At 41.3% G+C, this 19294-nt stretch overlaps 1 protein-coding gene across 2 annotated transcripts in view; it reads left to right on the plus strand.

Annotated features, from left to right (window-relative positions):
* Positions 1-19294, plus strand: part of STAG1 (stromal antigen 1) — a 154151-nt gene that overhangs the window by 22274 nt on the left and 112583 nt on the right. For both annotated transcript variants that reach the window (XM_030954533.1, XM_030954534.1), the window contains exon 2: positions 16506-16640. In XM_030954533.1, coding sequence (XP_030810393.1) covers positions 16612-16640 — 29 coding nt within the window. In that variant the 5' untranslated portion in view covers positions 16506-16611. The remainder of the gene's footprint in view (positions 1-16505; positions 16641-19294) is intronic.

Here is a 19294-nt window from a genome sequence, read left to right on the forward strand (position 1 = left end):
TGGTTGTTCCTCTGCCTGCTTTGCTCCTGTGAGCTGTCAGTGGGATGCAGGGAGATAGAATTGCCCCTGTACCCTGACTCTGGGCCTTGCTGCTTTGGGGGGATGTGTACCTCACAGTTCTCCTGCAGTTATTGTATGTATGTATAAGAATCAGACTTTCAAAGGTGGTCTTTGTTATCCAAGCTAAAAGGATTAGTTGTGATTCAGTTTTTAGAAAATCCTCCCTGTGAAGTCCAGGATGAGAGGAAAGTTCCTACAGGAATTGCTGCACACACATAACCAGGCCAGGGTTCTTGGTGGAGCTCACTGAGGGCATGCAGAGCTTTGGGCAGGATTTCTGTCCCTTCCAGCCACCAGGCCCTTGCAGTCACACTTGCTGGTTCCCCCACCAGCAGGATTGGAGAGAGAATGGAAGGGTAAAAGCTGGACAGCTCATGGGTTGAGAGAGGGCCAGTTTAACAAGCAAAAGAAACCAAGGAATTCATTCAGCTCTCGCACAGGCAGGCAGGAGTTCAACACCTCCAGGGGAGCAGGGCCTAACGCAGGTAACAGTGACTTGGGAAGACAAATGCCATCACTCCAAATGTCCCCCCCCTTCCTCCCTCTTCCCTCCACTTGATATACTGTTCATGATGTCATGAGGTCTGGAATATCCCTTGGGTTGGTTTGGGTCACCTGTGTCCCCTCCCTGGCATTGCCATAGGAGGGGCAGGAAAGGCCCTGGCTCTGTGTGAGCTCACCAAAAAGATAAAGGTCTCACCATTATCGTCCTGTGTTCAGCACAGACCCCACCAGCCCTGTACCAGGCCCTGGGAAGGAAATGAGCCCTACCCCAGCTGAAACCAGCATGGCCTCTTACTCTGTTTTCTGACACCCAGGAGGATTTCAGCTGGCATCACTACCAGTATATTGGCAAAGGCTGGGTGCTGTGAGAGCTTGATGTTCATCTCAAACAAAAAAACATTACAGGAAAGCAATTTTTATCTTTGTCATATGAGAGAATGATTTGAACTGGATTTAGAGGATGTGAGAAGGGAAATTGAAACACTTTTCAAGGTCACATTGGAGCTCAGAAGCTCTCCGGGCTTTCTCACCATGTCATAGATGCAGACAGCCCTTGGTGATCCAGGGTCTCTGCAAAGCTCAGGCATCAGCCTTTGTGTTCTGTACAGAGAATATTCTGCAATTAGCAGTGCACTGACCTTCCACTGGCCAGAGTGACAGTCCAGGGACAGCACATGTGCCATAGCTGAGACAGGAGAACTGGAACTTAGGGCATGGACTTGACTGAAAATTACCTGCTGATGCAAGGCAGGGCTGTGAGAGGAAACAAGAAATGAGCTGCTGTGGGGAGTACTGAAGTATTCTTGAGTTTGCAGTTGTGCTAGTTGAGTTTTCTTAAGTTTTCTCTCTGTGAATAACTAATTGACATTTTTAGATATTCAGTTCTTTTCTGTGTTTATGCTTTGTATCTAACACTTATCACCAAAAGCTGGTGGACACCTTCATCCAGAGAAAGGGACAATGTCATAGGTTTAGTCTGATGGCTAATTAGAAATAACCTGGCCACAGGATTTCATGAAGTCTACTGAGGCTGAAAGTAGATACTCAATTTTTTGTTTACTCAATGTGTTTTCAAATCCATTGCTTCTTATTAGAGATTTAACCCAAAACTTGTAACAGAAACCTAAATAAAATGATGTTTTCTGTATGTTCCGATAGGTGATTTTACAACTAAGTTGGACTTGCTTAAATTAGACATTAAATGATATTTACAAGTGATTTCCCCCTTTAAGACTGAAGTTTTTTCATACTTCATGAATTGAGTGCACTTAAACAGGAATGTGAGAGTTACATCTTGGTGCTAAATATGTGTCATTGTTTGTTTTTTTCCATTGGTAGTGAGTCTAAGCCCACACGGGGGTTTCCCAGTGCTTCCTTTTGTGGACATAAAGCCTCTGTGTTTATTTGTTAATTTTTTTTGAGTATGTGGTGTGTTCCTGTGAGCCATGGTTATTAATTGACAGATGAGTTACACTATGATGGCACTTAAAATGCACAACGTGTATTTCTGAAAGCAGTCGTTGCTATAGCAACTTTCTAGTAGGTCACTGGCAGTGTTGTGTGAGTGTGTGTGTATGATTTGGCTGTTAATGCAGACTAATACTGGTAGCAAAATGAGAAATGGGAGTCAGAAAGAAGGTAGCCCTTCCCCCCTCCCTGTCCTCTCCCCTCAAAACAGTGTAAGAGAATTTTGTGGAGAAAATGCTTACTTAGGATATCACACGGATTGGCAAGAAACTGCCTATCATCTGCTATAATTAGATGCTTTCTATTTATGCAAAAATTATTAAAAAGCCTCCAAATGCCCTTAATCTGACTCTGCTTTTTCTTTGACATCTTTAGAGTTTGGTTAGGCAAGGAATCCATACTCATTGATCCAAAAGCAACCTGTTGTATTTAGTGAGCATTAGCACCTATTTTTGAAGTACATTTGTAGAATACACTGGAATTTTGAGAAACTGGGGGGGAATTTCCCTCTTTTTCTAAGGTCTTTCAGCAAGGTACATTGCTGTAGCAGTTTAGGCCGGTGCAGATCTCCGGGTCCTGTTCTCTCCTGGTTGTTCCCATCTCTTCCCTAGCCCTGGTCCTGTGTTCATGCAAACAAGGGATGAGCAAGTTCAGGGAGCTGATCCAAATACAAACAACTGGAAAACAGTTTTTAAAATTGCTAGATGATTTCCTGGATTGTGCAAATGGGCAGAAAGCCAAGTGCCAGTACAGGCATAGGAGGGAGGAGCCACAGTGCCTGATGTTCGGGGCAGTGGGTAGTGGTGACTGGCATTCCCAGACATTCATTCAGATGTTACTTCCTACTGACTCTGCTTTTTGTTTTGCTCTGAAACTTAGCTAAAAGTGCTGTGCAGAGGACTCTATCCCAAATTCTTTGCATTTGTGTTTTTCTCTGAAATAGTTCTCCAATAGTGTCTCCTGGGTTTTTCTTTACTTTTTAATTTTTACTGCTCTGGTTAGGGAGCATTCATATATCTCTTTTAGAGTGATCAACCTATAGCTAGGCCATTATTTGGAGTCTTGAATTAACACTGCCTTAAGATAACAGAAAAATAATGACTTGTGGGAGCACATTCTAGATGGTGATAAATGAAAATAATGTAACATGTAGGATGTGTACAATGATACTGTAATCTAATAGATTTCTCTCAGGTTATATATAGTGTGGAGTGTTTAATGTGGACTTTGTTATGTGTTGCCTCCTTTGTTCTGCAAAAGCCATGAAGAAGCTGTGCTGCATTTTCAATTGAATCAATATGGTAGAATTTCTGTGCTGCCTGGATGGGAGCAGGGAGGACAGGAGGACTGGATCTGCTTCCTCCCTTCTCTCCTTTTCCAGTGTCCCCTGTGTTTCCATTCACTGGTTTGCTGGGAGTATCCAAGCTGCTGAAAAAACCAAAAAAAAGAGCAGGAAAATGTGATCTGGAGCAGGAGGAAAAAGCAGGGACTGCATTTTAAACAACAGCAACCAATCAGATTGGCTCAACCATTGTATGAAACCTCATCCCAAAACCCTGCTGAAAAAGAAAATATCTGTTCCATGTTGGTTAGGTTTTTTTTTTAACAATTATTATTCTTTAATATGTAGTCATGTTCTCTGTATTTTGAGAACTTGATTTGTGGAAGTGCTAAGTGTTGGTATAACCCCTAGATTACAAATTTCCTTGATACTTTTAAAGTATTCAAATGATTGCGGAATGCTATATTAAATATACTTGTGTATACTGTGTGCTCTGGAAAAGCTTGCTCTAACTTTGCCTCAAGGGTGAAGGCAATGCTTATAGATTAATGTTTACATTTATTTGAATAATTTGTAGGGAAATGGAGGTAGGGCCAGGTACAAGAGAAATGAAAACTTGTGTCTTCCTTGTATTTTCTGTAAGGATTGTTCCTAGAAGAAATGTTCCCTTAGTTAACTCCTGGGGTTACAATTTTTAGCTAGCATTTGCTCTTGAGAATCTCATGGGAATTGAGAATCTGTTTAAGGAAATGCTTCAAAATATTCTCACTCTTGCTCTTATAGCCTGACAGTTTCAAATACCAGTTACTGGATGTGTTTTCATTTTATGTAGCTGTGTAAGATACTGAAAGTCCTGTGCCTGTTTCTCTGAAGCACAGAAAAAAGTATTTGCAAATTCTTCAACATTTAAAGCTGTGTGGTCTGTTCTCTTCTCTGCAAAAACAAAAGCCAAGGAGTCTCACAGGGGGAATATCCTCTTGTGTGGATCAGCTGCTGGAGTTTCCCTTCTCACTAGGGAGCCTCAGCTTCTCTTTTCCATAGTTTCTGTTAAGTTTCACTCGGTCTTACCAGCAGTGCTGAGAGAATTGTACTTTTTCTATTTCCAGTGTCTTATATTTGATGGTAGAAGATGATTCTCTTCTCTTCCAGGCACGAGGCTCTTTTCTCACCTGTTAATCTTTCTTTTTTTTCTTAGTGTGTTGTTCCCAGGGAAGAGATTTGTAAGGCTCCGTGTGTGTAAGCAGAGGCTGGTACTGTTGGAGAGCATCACTGTAACTTAGCAGAGAGTTCTGTGAGTAGCAGTTCTTAAGTTCCAGCTGTTGAAGACTGCTCTGAGCACTGACCTTAACTTCACCACTCCATCCTAAATGGAGCTTTGGCCTTGCACAGACACAAACCAGACAGCTGCCTCTAAGCCCCCTGCACATTTCTAAACAAGTTTTGGTTGTATCAGGATAGCCTCAGGCACATATTTTTGCCATTCTTGGGTCCCTCAGAGATGTTGGTTTGTGGCTGATGGTTTCATCTGTTAGCCTGCTCCCTGTGAGGTAGCTCTCTGCAGCTACTCTGCACTTCTTTTGGTGATTAATCCTTGGGTTCTTTCCTCAATTCACAGGCAAGGTTAGCTGTTAACCTTGATTTTTGGGGATCAGGTGGGGAAGAGGTTTTGTACCTTAATTATTTCCTATGGGAGGGTAAAGGGTTTAGGTTGCTGGCAGAGCCCATGTTCCAGTTTTCCAGTACCACAGGGTTTCTCTTCTGTTTGGGTATCTTCAGAAAAATAAAATACTCTGGCAGTTCATACTGGAGCTGTGGATAATGTCATTACCAACATCCTGGAGTAGCCTTCATCTGCTGGCAGCCTTTCAAAGGGAGGCAAGATCTTTCTTGTGTCTCTTTTTAAGTGGTCCATTTTGGCTAAGCTTTAGCTAAGCTATTTCATTAGGCTGCAAACTGCTGCATTAGTCCAATGAATTGTTTTAGTAAATATTTCCCAGATCAAAAAATTCTTCCTTGTCTAGGGGGAAGGACTGCTGTCAGTGTTACCAGGAGAAAGTATTTTTGGGTAGGCTTTAAAGTTGGGAGCACAAAAATGAATGATGCTGGCTCAGTCACTGTCACACTAATTCCAGTTTTTGTCATCTGCTTGTCAAATAACTCTTCAGAAATAAAAAAAGGTGTTCCTGTATTTCTGTAAGCAATGCAAGATACAGTTATGAAAGAAATCGTCAGTGTTTGCAATTTAGAGTATCCAAAATAAATTAGTGATAGCTTTGAAGTTTGAGTTGTCACCAGGCTTTCAAAGTAAAGTATTTGTGTTGAGTCAGGAGGGAAAACACTCAGAGGACAGTGAGGAAGATGGTGGGAAATTGGCTGTTGTGTGGTCAGTGCAGTTAGCAAAGCCCATTTTGGTGATGCTGCACTGCAGTAAATCCACAGCTCACCTGTGTCCTTGTGCTCTACACCTCCATTTTTAAATAACAAAGAGCAAGCAGTTCTGCCCCCCCTAGCTAGTTTTCCTGGGGTTTTTGACTAACCAGAATTAATTTCTGAATTATAAAAACTTTTTTTCAGGATTATTCACTGAGCTAGAATAAATCTTTTTTTCCCCTCATGTCTCAATCAAGAAAGGCTTGTAGGTACAGGTAATGTATTTTTAGGTCGATTGATATTGCTGTGAAAAAGTAGGCAAGCTCCTGGATCACACTGCTTTAGACTGAAATAAAGCCACAATCCTGAAGCTCAGTACAGGTAGAAAGCAATTCATTGCTGTGAGCTCTGCTGAGGTGTGAGGAGGTATTGCCTGTGGGGCAGAGAGATGAGTTATAGGGGTGGAAGAAACTAATGTGGGATAAAGCCACTTTCCCTTTTGAGTCAATTATTTAAAATGAATGTGAATCTTTATTTTCCAGCTGTGCAGCTCCCTAAGTGTTTCAGATTGGGAGTGAGAACTTAGGAGTTGAATGGTTCTGTTCTGGGAAGTGTTCTCCTGGCAAATAATTTCCTTGTTTGCTGCTTGTCCTCTTGCTGTTCACCTGTGTAGTGCTGGGGAAGCCATTGGGCTTTGGGGAATTGTGTTAGCCTCTGGATTTATATTTGAATTTTGGTTGCAGTATGAGTTCACCTGGGAAACATGCTTGCAAGGCATTTTATTTCTAGCTCCAGTATGGTTGTGTGTGTCCACATTGAAAAAATGTGCTTTTCCTCACAACTTTGTTGTGGCAGTCAGGTTGTTTTAAGATGGATGAGAAGAAATTTTTTACAATGTGTGCTGTTTCAGTGAAGGATTTGACTCTACTGCTGTTACAGGTCAAAAGCTGTGCCATGTGGACGTACCATTGGTGAGGTTTGTTCAGCAGTGCTGGTAGGTGTTTGTGTGAGGGAGTCTTTGGGAAGGTTCTCTTGGCTCAGTGCTGTGCTGAGCGCTCCCAGCACACGCCCAGGCTCTTGGGGCACTGCCTCCACTTTATGGCTTGTTTGAGTTTCACCTTGTTGGCTTTGTGACAGGAGGTGTTGGCCTGGTGGACAGGAAACCAGTCTCAGTGTAGGCTTTGGGAATGGTCTGATAGAGGTGCTTGGTGTCACACATGGGATGGCTTTGAAAGTGTGTGTGTTTTCAGAGGAAAAATACGTCACCTGCGGGTTTCTGAAGAGTAGGCTTGCTTGTACCTTTTTAATCTTTGTTGAAGAATAAGCCCATGAGGATTTCAGCCTGTTTATGGGTCTCATCCACTGCCTTTAGACTGGGGCAGTGTCAGGCTAGAATGGATTTGGGCTATTTAGCAGCATGTGGATTCTGGAGTTATCATTCTTTTAAGTTCTTAAGGCAAAATGTGGTCAATGGGAAACTGATGATCTGACTTAGTGAGATTGTGGTAGCTTTGATGGAGGGATGATTTAAATTGTGTAGTTTATAGATGCAGTGCAGTTTCTCTTGTAACCAGCTCACTGAGTGGTGAAGAGGGGAATATTTTAATGTGTTCTGATGGGGTTTTTTCCCATCTGGTCTCCTTGGATTAACAACCTGCTCAGCCCCTTGGTCTTGGGGAACAGATGAGAAAATTTCTGGTAGAGGAGAATACTGTTCATTCATCTACTGGGAGGAGAATTTGAAGCAAATTTTAATGAAGAAAAACCAAGTTAGAGTTGCCTGCTTGTTTGGCTATTGACAGGGTTTAGGATTGCTCACAGCTTTTTCTTTGGTGTCTAGGACATGGTGGGATTTAGGGCTTGGGTGTTTTTTCCCTGAAAGGCTGCAAGTTGTGGATTGGTTCAGAAGAGGGATTGTTCTGGTACAAGATATAGGTGGAGGGTGTCTGGTTTGATATCAGGTTGAATTTTGTCAAGAATTTGTTGGAGTTGGGAAATAGAAGTTGATCCTGTAATTTTTGTATCTATATATATATATAATGATCTTTTTTTGATAACCTTATCTTTTATGGTCTACCTCTGCTCTGTTTTTTGGCTCTTGTTCAGTTTTCACAAGCTCTTTTTTAGGAGGAGCTTTTCAGGTGTTTATAATTTAGGTTCTCTGGCTAGTGGACATGGGAAGAATATGGAAATTACTCCCTCTCTGTGGTACATCCATATACTCTGTTGGTAGTCCCACAGAATGTCAAGAATCAAGAGTCAAAAATCTGTGCTACCAGGACCTCTTTTGAGAAGTCTCTTTTTTGCTAAAGCAAATGGGATTTTTGAAAAAATCATTTACAGAGTTACTTGAGCTAAAAATAATTAACAATGGAAGAAAAACAGCTTTTTACATTTCCTGTTGAAATTTATTCCTGCTTAAATGAAAAGCATCAGTGAAACCCCTGTCCACTTAATGCTAGTAAAAATGGTTACTAAAACCGAAGGTATTTAGACTGCCTCACTGCAGAGAGATAGCACTATGCTCCTTATAAAATGCTTGTTGGATATTTACTAATCCCTACTTTAAATGCAACATCACTTCTGAGCAGCTGGAACAAGAAGTACTTCATTTTAAAATATCCACACACCCTCATGTTCACAGAAAGATGATATTTGGGTGAATAAGGAGCTGTAGTGGAACAGATACCAGTTAGCTGCATCAGGCTGAGGGTTAAGCTGAGCCTCCAACCTGTTGTTAGGCAGCAGTACAGGAATCCACAGGGTTTTGTCATTGGAGCATTGCTGAATTCCCTGGACTCGGGAAAACTGGTGCACCAGGATCTTCCAGTTCCTGAGCTGATAGCATTGGAAGACTCTTAGCCTAAAACTTTCTAAGGCTTATCTCTGGAGTAGATGTGAATACTGAGGAGAGGCTTTCAGTGCCTCAGTCACTCTGAGATCATGCCCAGAAATCTTTGCTATTTGAGCATCTAGGATCGGGTCATCTTTGCAAGGCTGTGGATCTTGATGGGTCTGGCAATGAAGGAATTGGTGGAGCTGTTCCTCCAAAGCTCAGAGTGTGAGATGTTGGCTTCCTGAGGGATCAGTTTTGAGGAGGGAATGTTTTAACAAAGTCCTCAGCACCACCTCCTTCCTTTGAAGAACCATTATGTGTTTGTGTTCTTTTGAGGAGAGTATTATAGATGCCTATCAGCGTATTGGTGGAATATTACACATTAGAGTGGTCCTACATTTTCTTCTACTTGATATATACAAGTCTCTATATTAACCATTAAATATCCTTTCTCTTAGCAGCTAAGTTAGTGTTTTAGTGACCTTATTTTCATCTAGCCTTTGTGCACTACCCCCAGATGTTCAAATGAGTACCAGAATCAGTCATTTGCCAGAGTTTTTAATTTATATGTGAATTCAAAATGGTTGTTTTCTTTTATAATCTGGGAAAAATGTTCTGCAGTTCCTTTTGGCTTTTCTACTCAGAGTCCCCCATATGAGGAGAAAATAAAAGACAAAGAGAACAAAAATGTGAACCATTCTGAGAGTTTTTTCCTTTATTCCAGCATTCTTCATGTCAGGCTTTGCTTCCTTTTTGTGAAAATTGGTTTTATTGTTGGCAATTTTCCAGATGCAATGAATAATAGAACACCAGATGTCCACTGCTGAGAAAAATTACAGATGAGTAAACACTTTTCTGAGGTAGCATAAAAATCTATTAACAGTGCTTCTGGTGTGCCTGCAGACAGTGTGAGCTCCTGGCCTGCTGTGCTTTGTGCTGCACAGAGACAAATATCTACAGCCTCTGTGGCCCTCTACATGTCTGACTCTACCAGGGATTCCTGCCTTCCTCTAAATGTGGATTATTTTCTAGGAATGAGCACTCACTGCAGTGCTTGAGTGTGATTCTAATCACTGGATTTAGTTTTAATTATTGTCACACGTGTTTGATTGAAGGTGAAAGTCCCAGAAACATTAGAAGAGGCAGGGGTAAGAAGGGGTATGGAGATTTGGCCTAGTCCCCAGCCTTTCCCTCCAGCAGGCACAGCTCTGCTTGTGCCATGTTTTCAGACCTAAAGCAGGCTGTGTCCAAAAAGCCATGTCTGGCTTGGCTTTTCCCAGCTGTTTCAAGCTCTTCTGAATAAGCTTTCACCACAGACCTTGCCTGTTGCACCTGACAAACTTAACCCATCTACTTGGGAAAAGCAAAAATATGCAGTGGTGAGTAATTCACATTTGATTGAGCACACTATTGGAGAGCTCCACTGATCCCTGTCTGGTTTGTATGTGTCTTACCTGAGTTGTCCTTGTTGCAGCACACACCCATTGCTTGTGTGTTACCACTGAGAAATACTCTTTACTGTCCCTCTCCATTGCCTTTGCAGCAGTTTTTACATATGGGAAAAGAAGTCATCCTCTTTAGTCAGATCTGTGTCCAGTTGTGCCCTCCTGTCGCTTTCCTGTGCACAGATGTGTTAGAGCCTCCTGGAACATTGGCTTGGCCCTCTAAAATCAGCTGTGCCAAACCTCAAGAAGCTTTTGGTCATTTTAGTGAGCTGAGTAAGCATCAGCTGATCAGGGTGGTCCTTTTAGCAGGAAGAATTGAATTACCTTGATAACTTTATCTCTATAACTCACGCTTATACTGTGCCTTTATACTTTATACTGTCCCTTTCATTATTCAGTCTTTTGCAAGTTTTTATTGATTGTTCAGGCTTTGTTTGGAGGATGACTTGACTCTGCAGTTTCTACAATAAGCAAAATCTCTCTCAACTTAAAACTTGTTCCATGGGCTTTTTTTATGATTCTCAATGCTCTTGTGTCGTCTTAAAAAAGGCAATTGAGTTTATCTTCTCAAGACTCCTAAGTTTTGGAAATACAAGTGCAATGAAACAGAAGGCTTCAGGGGTCCGTCTATTCATTCACACAGCCTGAGGACAGTACAAATAACTTAGTAGAGCCCTTTTTGTTCTGTGTATTTTGTGTTCAGAGCAGGTAGGCATGAGGCTGGTAAGTGTCTGATGTTATCCTAATGGACAGATGGGAAGGAGCAAGTTGTTAATATAGGCCTTAATCATCCAGATATTGGACTAACATTAGAAGTCAGTGCCTTAACTCTTAGCCTTGTGCAATCAGCTCATAATTATTTGCCCTCTGAGTGGTGGAGTGCCTGTAGCCCCTGGTGATCTCAGCAACAGTTATGAATGCTCAGTGCTGCAGAAAATCAGGTCAGGTGTTTCAGAGTGTCCACAGAAGAAGGAGCAGTTACGTCTGAAGAGTCTGTAAGAATAACAAAGGGAGGGCAAGCTTGTTTTCATATGCTCAGTCCATCAAATTTACACTTATTTAAAAAAATTATAATTAAAAATTGAAATGATAACATTTCTGTTGTTGAGCAAGCCAGATCTACAGCAATTGTTTTAATGAAGCATTGATTAGTATTTTTAGTATTAGCCATCCTAGGCATTAGAAGAAAGCAAGCAGTATATGAAAATATATTTAAAAGCTATCCGACTAAACACTGGAGATCAAACAATTGTCTGAGTGATGTGTGACATTTAAATTAATTATGCTACTGTAGCCATGGTTAAAAGATTGTATCAGCTTTCCTGTGTGATCTTGGTGTCAGTGCCTTAGCACAGACCTGCACAGTACAGTTATTAGCTGCTACCTTCTGGAAATGGTAGCAGAAGATACAGAAAAACTGATTGGTTTTGGCAGCTCACACATTTTTAGAGACAGAGAACTAAGTATAGAAACGTGGTAGTATGGCTCGGATGTTTTTGTCACGTAAGGATTTTATTCCCAGCTCTGGAAGAAGGGATTTGTGCAGCCTTTCAGTGTGAGGTCTTGCATTTGGAATGTCGAGCAGCACAGAATAATTTCATGTGCTATGATGTGACACTTCAGATGATTTTTCTGGCTGACTGGGCAGGACCTGTCTAGGCTAAAAGCATTTGGTGAGAGGAAGCAGCAACAGCTGTCTTGCCTGTAGAGTCAGTTGTGCATGTTGGTGCAACTGAGGAGACAACTGCAATTGAAGGCAGTTTAAATGGACAACTAATGGTTGCCACAAGGTAGTTTTTGATCCCACAGGTATGGGGAAAATGTCTGGTAATACCTATAAGGATTGGAAGAAAAGAAACTTAAGTCAATGATAATAAGCATCTGCTAATGCTAATCCACTTTTGTGGACAGGTCTTCTCTGTGTTGTTCTTGGCTGTACATTTTATTGAGCTTCACATGATCCCTGTGTGTCCAGTGCTCCAGTCTGCCCAGGTCCCTCTGAATGGCAGCAGCTGGTGGTGTGTCCAGCACCTCTCCCAGGATTTTGGGGTTGACACTGGTGTGCCTCTGCAAGTTGTACTGGAATGGATAACAAGAACAGCAGAGGGACACTGGAGAGGGATGTGGGGTACTACTAACAATATATCCAGGATGACTTTGATGGGTGTAGGAAGTGAAGCGTGGCCATGCTGTGCTAGCCTAGTTGATGCTGATATTTCCTCCTTCTGTCATGGTTTGACTGGATTAGGAATGCTGCAGACCACATAGAGAGCTTGCTGTGTGCCATAAGTAGTGAGGAACTCACTAGTGCTCAATGATAATTTTTCTATAACTTGGGCTTTCAATTTTGGTTTAAGTACTTACAGAATGTGATACGAGTGCAATATGTATTGTGCACAGAACTTCAATGAAATTATTTTAAAGATGGGCTGAATGAGCATTGTGCTTTGTTTGGCCTTAAATGATGCTATGTGCTTTCAGAATCAGACCTGGGAGTGGTGATCTAATTTGGCTCTAGATCAAGTGGCTGTAGGGTCAACATGAGTTAATATATTTCAAGTTCCAAACCTTTAGCAGAAATAAAGCTTATGCTTATAGAATATTTAATCTAGAGCAAACAAAATCCTGAGTGATGCAGAACACACCATGGTATTTGGTAAATTTGTTACAAGATTAGTTCCTGATGATTATTTTTCTATTTCTGCAGGATTTAGAATTCATGTTTGCAGTTTCTAGATACTATTTTCACATTGCAGGTGGGTAGCTGGGCAGGAGGGGTTTCTGTGGTGTGCCCAAGACATTGGATAAAGCAGTGAAGGCTAGAATTGATCTGCCTGCATCTCATCCTCTCTTCTCTCTCACCTGGTTGCTGGAAGCTCTGCCTGGGTGTAGAGTGCAGGATTGTTGTTTGTGCTGATGCCTTTTCCTAGTGGTCAGATGCAGGCTTTGGGCAAGAATATTGAGGGGACAAATCTTGTCTCTAAACCAGGAAAAACTAGAGTTTTCCATGTCTTGTTTTCTGGTGCTGTGCAGGAGCATGACACACCATCATGTAGTCCAGCAGGGAGCACCGAGGGAGAGAGCAGGGTCATTAGAAATGGGAAATGAAGGAAGGGGGAAAAGGCATGACCAGTTAATTGTAGAAGACATTGCTTCATTTGTGTGAGCTGTTGATTGAATGTAATTTTGCAGTTGGAAAGGATAAGGTGACTTGGTCAACAAGGAAAGGATTTTGTATTAGAAGTCAGCCTAATGCCTGCTATCTTTTGTTTTGGGTGTCTTCTTGGCAATGGAAATAATAATATAATAACTGCTGGATTAAGTAGTTGATTTTCTTTAAGTTTTGGGTTCAAATTTATAAGATGTGCGTACCTAGTCTACAATAGAGATAATTTAACTTGATTTGGTGTTGTTGCTATCAGAGAGTTGCTTGGAAGGACTCTGTCAGGATGTTGTCAGTCTTTTAATTTGTTTGGTTTTTGGCTAAAATGGGTGGATTACTTCAGCACTGGAGAGGCAAACAACCTAAGGACTGCAAAAAACGTGGGTAGCTTTTTGTGTCCGTAAAAACCACAGGAAATATTGATGGAATGCGTATATTGGATTCATTGTTGTAAAATCCTAGAGTCTTTTTAAAATGGAGCTCATTATGAGATTGTTTGGTTTATTATAGTGTTTCTTCAACAACAATATACTAGAAAATACATTTTTTATAAAAGGAGTTTTATATAATGGTCATCATGTCTGCCCTGATTATTGTGCATGCTTGAAAAACAGGTAAAAAAGGGAAACAAGTGTTTCCCATTGTATGTTTGAACTAAATGGTGTCTTCTACTACCTGCTTTATATTCCTCTATAGGTAATTTTAACTGGACCAGCATAAAATTTTGTCATCTTAAATTAGAGAGATGCAGGTTCATAAAGCTGCAAAGATACAAAGGTCATTATAATTAGGATTGAATTTAAACATCGGACTTTTTTTTCTAAACTAAAATAAGCAGTTAACTGCATGTTAAAGGACTGTATTGTGTTTATTATAGTTTAAATAACTCCAAATACTGAAGTATGAAGTACTCCTCCCCCTGTTCTGTTTTCCATGACAGATGACAAAATAGTTATGTGTCTCAAGCTTCCAGGATGTTTTTACTCAATGACTTTATTCTCAGGTAGAAGGAGAGAAAGAGAGAGAGTTTGATTTTCTTGGTTATGAGAACTTCATCTTTCAGAAACAAGTATTTCTTTTATTAAAACCAGAAAAACACAAAGGTTCATACTTGTGTAGTCTGCAAGGATCAATGAATTTTCCACAGTTGTCGAACAGTTCTTGTATTTTGTCACACAGTGGCTGTATTAATGCAAGAGTGTAACTTTGTTGTCTTCTGATGGTCCAGTCTGAACTTTACCGCAGAGGAGTGGCTTCTTCCAGCCCTGTTTTGCAGTTCCCTGTTTAGCATAAGGACAAGGAGAAAGCAGCAGAGGCCCTTGCAGTTCCCTGCTCTATTGTTTTCTGCCCCTAGCACTGTGAGTGTAGCTGCCTTGGTCCTGTCTTCTGCTTCTGGCTCTCTACACCCTTCACTCCATACTTCTAAGTTAGGACTTTGCTTTTCAAATAAGCTATTTCTGAGCAAGTATCCTTTTCCTTGTGTGTGAGAGCACTTCCCTAGAGCAACTGAATGCTGCTGATTACATCTGAACATGCACAGCCAGCAGTTGGGAAGGGTGATTAGGTTGAAAAGGAAAATTTAAAAAAGAAATCCCACATAGTAGTTGTGCAGGATGCCTTAAATGTCTGTGGAAGATACCTCACCTGGAGCACACATAAATTGCCTTGAACTTCTTTAGAAAGCTTTTCTGGAAAGTAAGATTGCCATGAATCCTGTTAGAATTAGATAATCTGAAGGTCTAAGATGGATAGCTTTCCTTTGACATCCAGCTAGCATAAGCATGTGTGTGTGTGAGACTGCTTGTGTGAATACAAAAAAATACTTTTTTCTTAAGTCTTGTTCCAGTTGTAGTGAACTTCTCCATTTCAGAGATCTGACCATTGCCTTTATTTTTTCTTATAGGAAGTCAACTCAGAACTTAATTTGATCTAATGCTGTGTTTCTTTATGATAAATTCTTACCAGTGTCTGAAGTGGTTGCTTTATGTTGTGGACTGGATATGTCATTGCCCTGTTAGGAGCAATCACATCCTTTGAAACACAGTAATGAGTAGTGTCTTTAATGAAGAAATGCTTATGGAAATAGCACAAATAGCATATATGATGTTTTTGTTCAAGGAGAACTCAGATTAACTTCTGTCTCATAGTGAAACTGGGGAAATTTTACATCAGCCTGGTGTATTGGCCCCTTTAAACCATTAATGCTGGAGTGGTGGTTTTAGCTCCAAACAAACTTCTTGTTTGTGAACATATGTTTGGCAACAAAATGGCTTGCAAATTATATGGTATAAAAAATGTAAATTTCATGAGAAGGCACTGTAAGTAAAACTGTTGGTAACACAAAGTAGTAAGTACTGGAAGAACTAGTTGTATGCAACTGTGAGTCTAATTGGAACTGTAATATGAAGAGGCAAAAAAGCCTGTTCATTCTGTACAGTTGGTAAATAAACACTGATGTGTGTGTAGCAGGATGGAAGTTATACTTTATATGCTGTACTGGTTTGTTTGGTGCAGTTTATGTTACCTCTTCCTGGCTGGATTTTCCTCCTGCCTTGTGCAAAGCTGCTAGTGCACAGGGGAAAAAATGTCCATCGAGAGGAAATTAATATTTAAGTAAAAGAGTTTGAACATATCCTGTGTTTTAAAAACACACAGTTGAGTCCTTGGTATTCCTTGCCATTGCTGAGCTGCAGTGCTTCATGCAGCTCTTCATATTAGCCCAGGACCTGTAAAAGGGGAGACTGAAACAAATCTACTTCGTTCCTCCAGAACTTGCTTTTTCTAGAAGACTAGGATGGCAGTTCTGTGTTTTATTGCAGTGAGGATTATTGAATCTGTCACGTTGTGCCATTATTTAATGGTAAAGTCACATCTGCTGCCATTAGTCAACTCTTTGGTAGTCTTTTGGGTAGAGAAATGTTACTTGTGGGTGTAGTGACACCACAGATGCAGTCTACTTTATTATTTAAATTTACAACTTCAGTTTCATTAAGTTAAAATACCTCCTGCTGCACTTAGACCCTTGCACAGCTTCTGACTGTTTTGTGAAATTCAGTCTCACAAAGCTGTGAGCCAGAGAGTCTGATTGAATAGGTGTAGTGCCATTTAAACACACATATAAAGAAGTAAAGAAGTATGGGAGGTAATGCAGAACATTTATTTTTTAATTTTTATTTATTTTATTTTTAGTTACCTAAACAGAAATGTAAAACTGAATGCAAGAATATGATTAAGCTATTTTGGGGTCATCCATTCTAAAGTTCTTGCGGTTTAATAGTGATACTACTTCAAAATTGGCCTTTTTTGTTGACAGCATGTTTTATTCAATGTATTGCTATTTTGGAGTCACATCTAAAAGTTTTTTTCTCTCTCTTACAGACTGGACTTTGACATTCTTTTCATGAAAGAGGTTTCCAAGTAGTTGTCTTATAATAACTTTGAGAAGAAGTTCTATGTAGCTCTTACTTCCAAGAGTGCTGCAAAAATGATTACTTCAGATTTGCCAGTACTACAGTGAGTATACACTTCTCTCTACATTTGAAATCTTGGCTTTTAAAAAGGTTGAAGTAAACAGAGAGGTGATTGTGAGGATAAAACACAAGCTTGGAAGAAGTGCATGTTAGTGTGACTGTTCCAGGCCTCTTGTGTTTTCATGTGCTGAAAAACTGTGTAAAAAAACTGCAAAACATTTAATCTAAAAAATATTTCTTTCTATGTATGGAGACTTAACTTTGCTGTGCAAAGCAAAACAAGGTCTTTGCTACTTCTATGCTTCTGAATATTGTGAGATTTCAGCAGCATGGATTAGTTTTCGTCATAATGGACCATATTGTATATTCCAGTTGTGTACTTTCTCAGACCATATTGTATATTCCAGTTGTGTATTTTCTTACAATGAGCTGAATTTATTGTGCAAAGAGCCTTTGCCTGCTGCAGTTGAAGATAGCGAGTGTCATGAACATGTTTTGGTCCTGCTGGGAAATAGGAATGGTTAATGCACATGGGAACATGGCTGTGCTTGGATAAAGTGAGCTACTGGGAAGAACAGAATGGAAATCTATAATAGGAGGAGGTGGAGAGTAAATGAAATTGAGTTAAGAAGGAATTTTAGAGACTGGATCCTGCTCCTCTCTTCACAGGGCAGGGAGAGCACACAAAGTGAGGAAGTTCATGGGGTGAGGTAATGACAGGGAAATCAAAACAGACCAAACGGGCTTGGCTTGGAGAAAATTCATTTATTGCAAATTAAAAAGGGTTTGTAGGATGGTGAGAAACAAAGGCAAAACCTACCAGGTGTTCCTTCTACCTCTGCCCGAGTTCACCTTCAATCTTTCATCCCACCCCATCCCCTCATGCCTCAGTGGGGGTGCCCAGCCCACTACAGCTCCCCTCAAGGGACCCCTTCTCCCTCCCCCGCCATCCCCTCACAGCACTGCCACCCCCCACCATCCCCTCACAGGGCTGCAGCCCCCCGCCATCCCCTCACAGGGCTGCAGCCCCCGCCATCCCCTCACAGGGCTGCAGCCCCCCGCCATCCCCTCACGGAGCCGTCCCCGGTCCCATCCCCTCATGGGGCTGTCCCCCCATCCCTTCACAGGGCTGTCCGTCCCCCCATCCCCTCACAGGGCTGTCCATCCCCCCATCCCTTCACAGGGCTGTCCGTCCCCCCATCCCCTCACAGGGCTGTCCGTCCCCCCATCCCCTCACAGGGCTGTCCGTCCCCCCATCCCCTCACAGGGCTGTCCGTCCCCCATCCCCTCACAGGGCTGTCCGTCCCCCATCCCCTCACAGGGCTGTTCGTCCCCCCATCCCCTCACAGAGCTGTCTGTCCCCCCATCCCCTCACAGAGCTGTCTGTCCCCCCATCCCCTCACAGAGCTGTCCGTCCCCCCATCCCCTCACAGCGCTGCCCCCCACCATTCCCCCCCACACCGGACCCCCCTCCATCCCCTCACAGGGCTCCCTCTGTCACCACCCTGCTGCCAGTGCCAGGCACCTGCACCAGGTACATTTGGTAACTATCTAATGTTAGTTTATTTTTGCTTGGAATGTTTTCTTTTTTTTTTTTTTTTAACCTCAGGGTGTGAAGGAAATTTAGTTTATCAGGGTTGAGTAGCATTCCAAGCTAAGACTTCAAGTCCTGTTATTTAAGAAACTGGATGGTTGGACAATTGAAAAGAAATTTGTCTGACCTTAATAATAGTGTGCTTTGTATTACAGTTTTTGCTTGTATTTTTAAAACCACTTTAAAAAAATTTAATTGTGGATGAGTACAGGCTAAAGCTGAGGATGACCTTGATGGGCAGCGCTGAGGGGGAGTGTCAGCCTGAGGGGATTCTTGTTAGCTTAGGGATTAGTTGTGGAAGAACATTTTCTTGTTCATATTTCCTGGATTTGCCACGTTCAAGAAGTGAGGGAATGTTTGTTAAAATATTCCAAGAACAAAAAGCTAGGAAAATCTGTGGTGGTGGAGAAGGGATATTTGCATTCCCACTTAAAGAATCCAGATGGACTTAAAAAGTTAATGGAATATCACAGAGTTTAAGGTTAAAAAGTGTATATTAATGGATTTGGTAACTCGACCCACCTGCTGAAAAACCTGAGGGATGTTAAATTCAGCAGCATATTCTTTAGTCAGAGCCACTGATATTAAGCAAATCAAAGAGCATGAGTAAACATTCATGTTGTTTTTTCTGGTAAAGTTGGGAATCATTTAATGCTACTGTGCGAAGTGTTGGTGAGATGTCATCCTCAACAATACACGTAGTTTTAATTGCTTATGAGCAAGAGGAGATCTTTTATTTTCAAATAACTCAACATGATTTGCACATAGAGGTTTTGGGATTCTCCTGAGGGCTCAGAATATTGGCTAGTGGGGATGAAGTATCAAAGGAAGTGATAAATTCTAATTCAGAAGGTCCCAGTCAGGCTTCCATCAGGAAGAGTGCTGGCTAAGGGTGAGGAAACCTGAAACAATTTTTGGGCTAGGGGGGATTAGCTTCACACATTTACAGATTTGGGAAGACACAGTCCAGTTCCACACAGAACATCAAGGTTTCCTTTCTAGCTCTTAAATGAATTATTTGAAGGGTTATTATTATCTCCCATTCCTGTGCTTATTTTCTACTTCTTTTTTGTAATGTTTTGTAATCTTTTTGGCTACCCTCT

This window comes from Camarhynchus parvulus, chromosome 9 (assembly GCF_901933205.1).
Source record: "Camarhynchus parvulus chromosome 9, STF_HiC, whole genome shotgun sequence".
NCBI classification, from domain to species: Eukaryota; Metazoa; Chordata; class Aves; order Passeriformes; family Thraupidae; genus Camarhynchus; species Camarhynchus parvulus.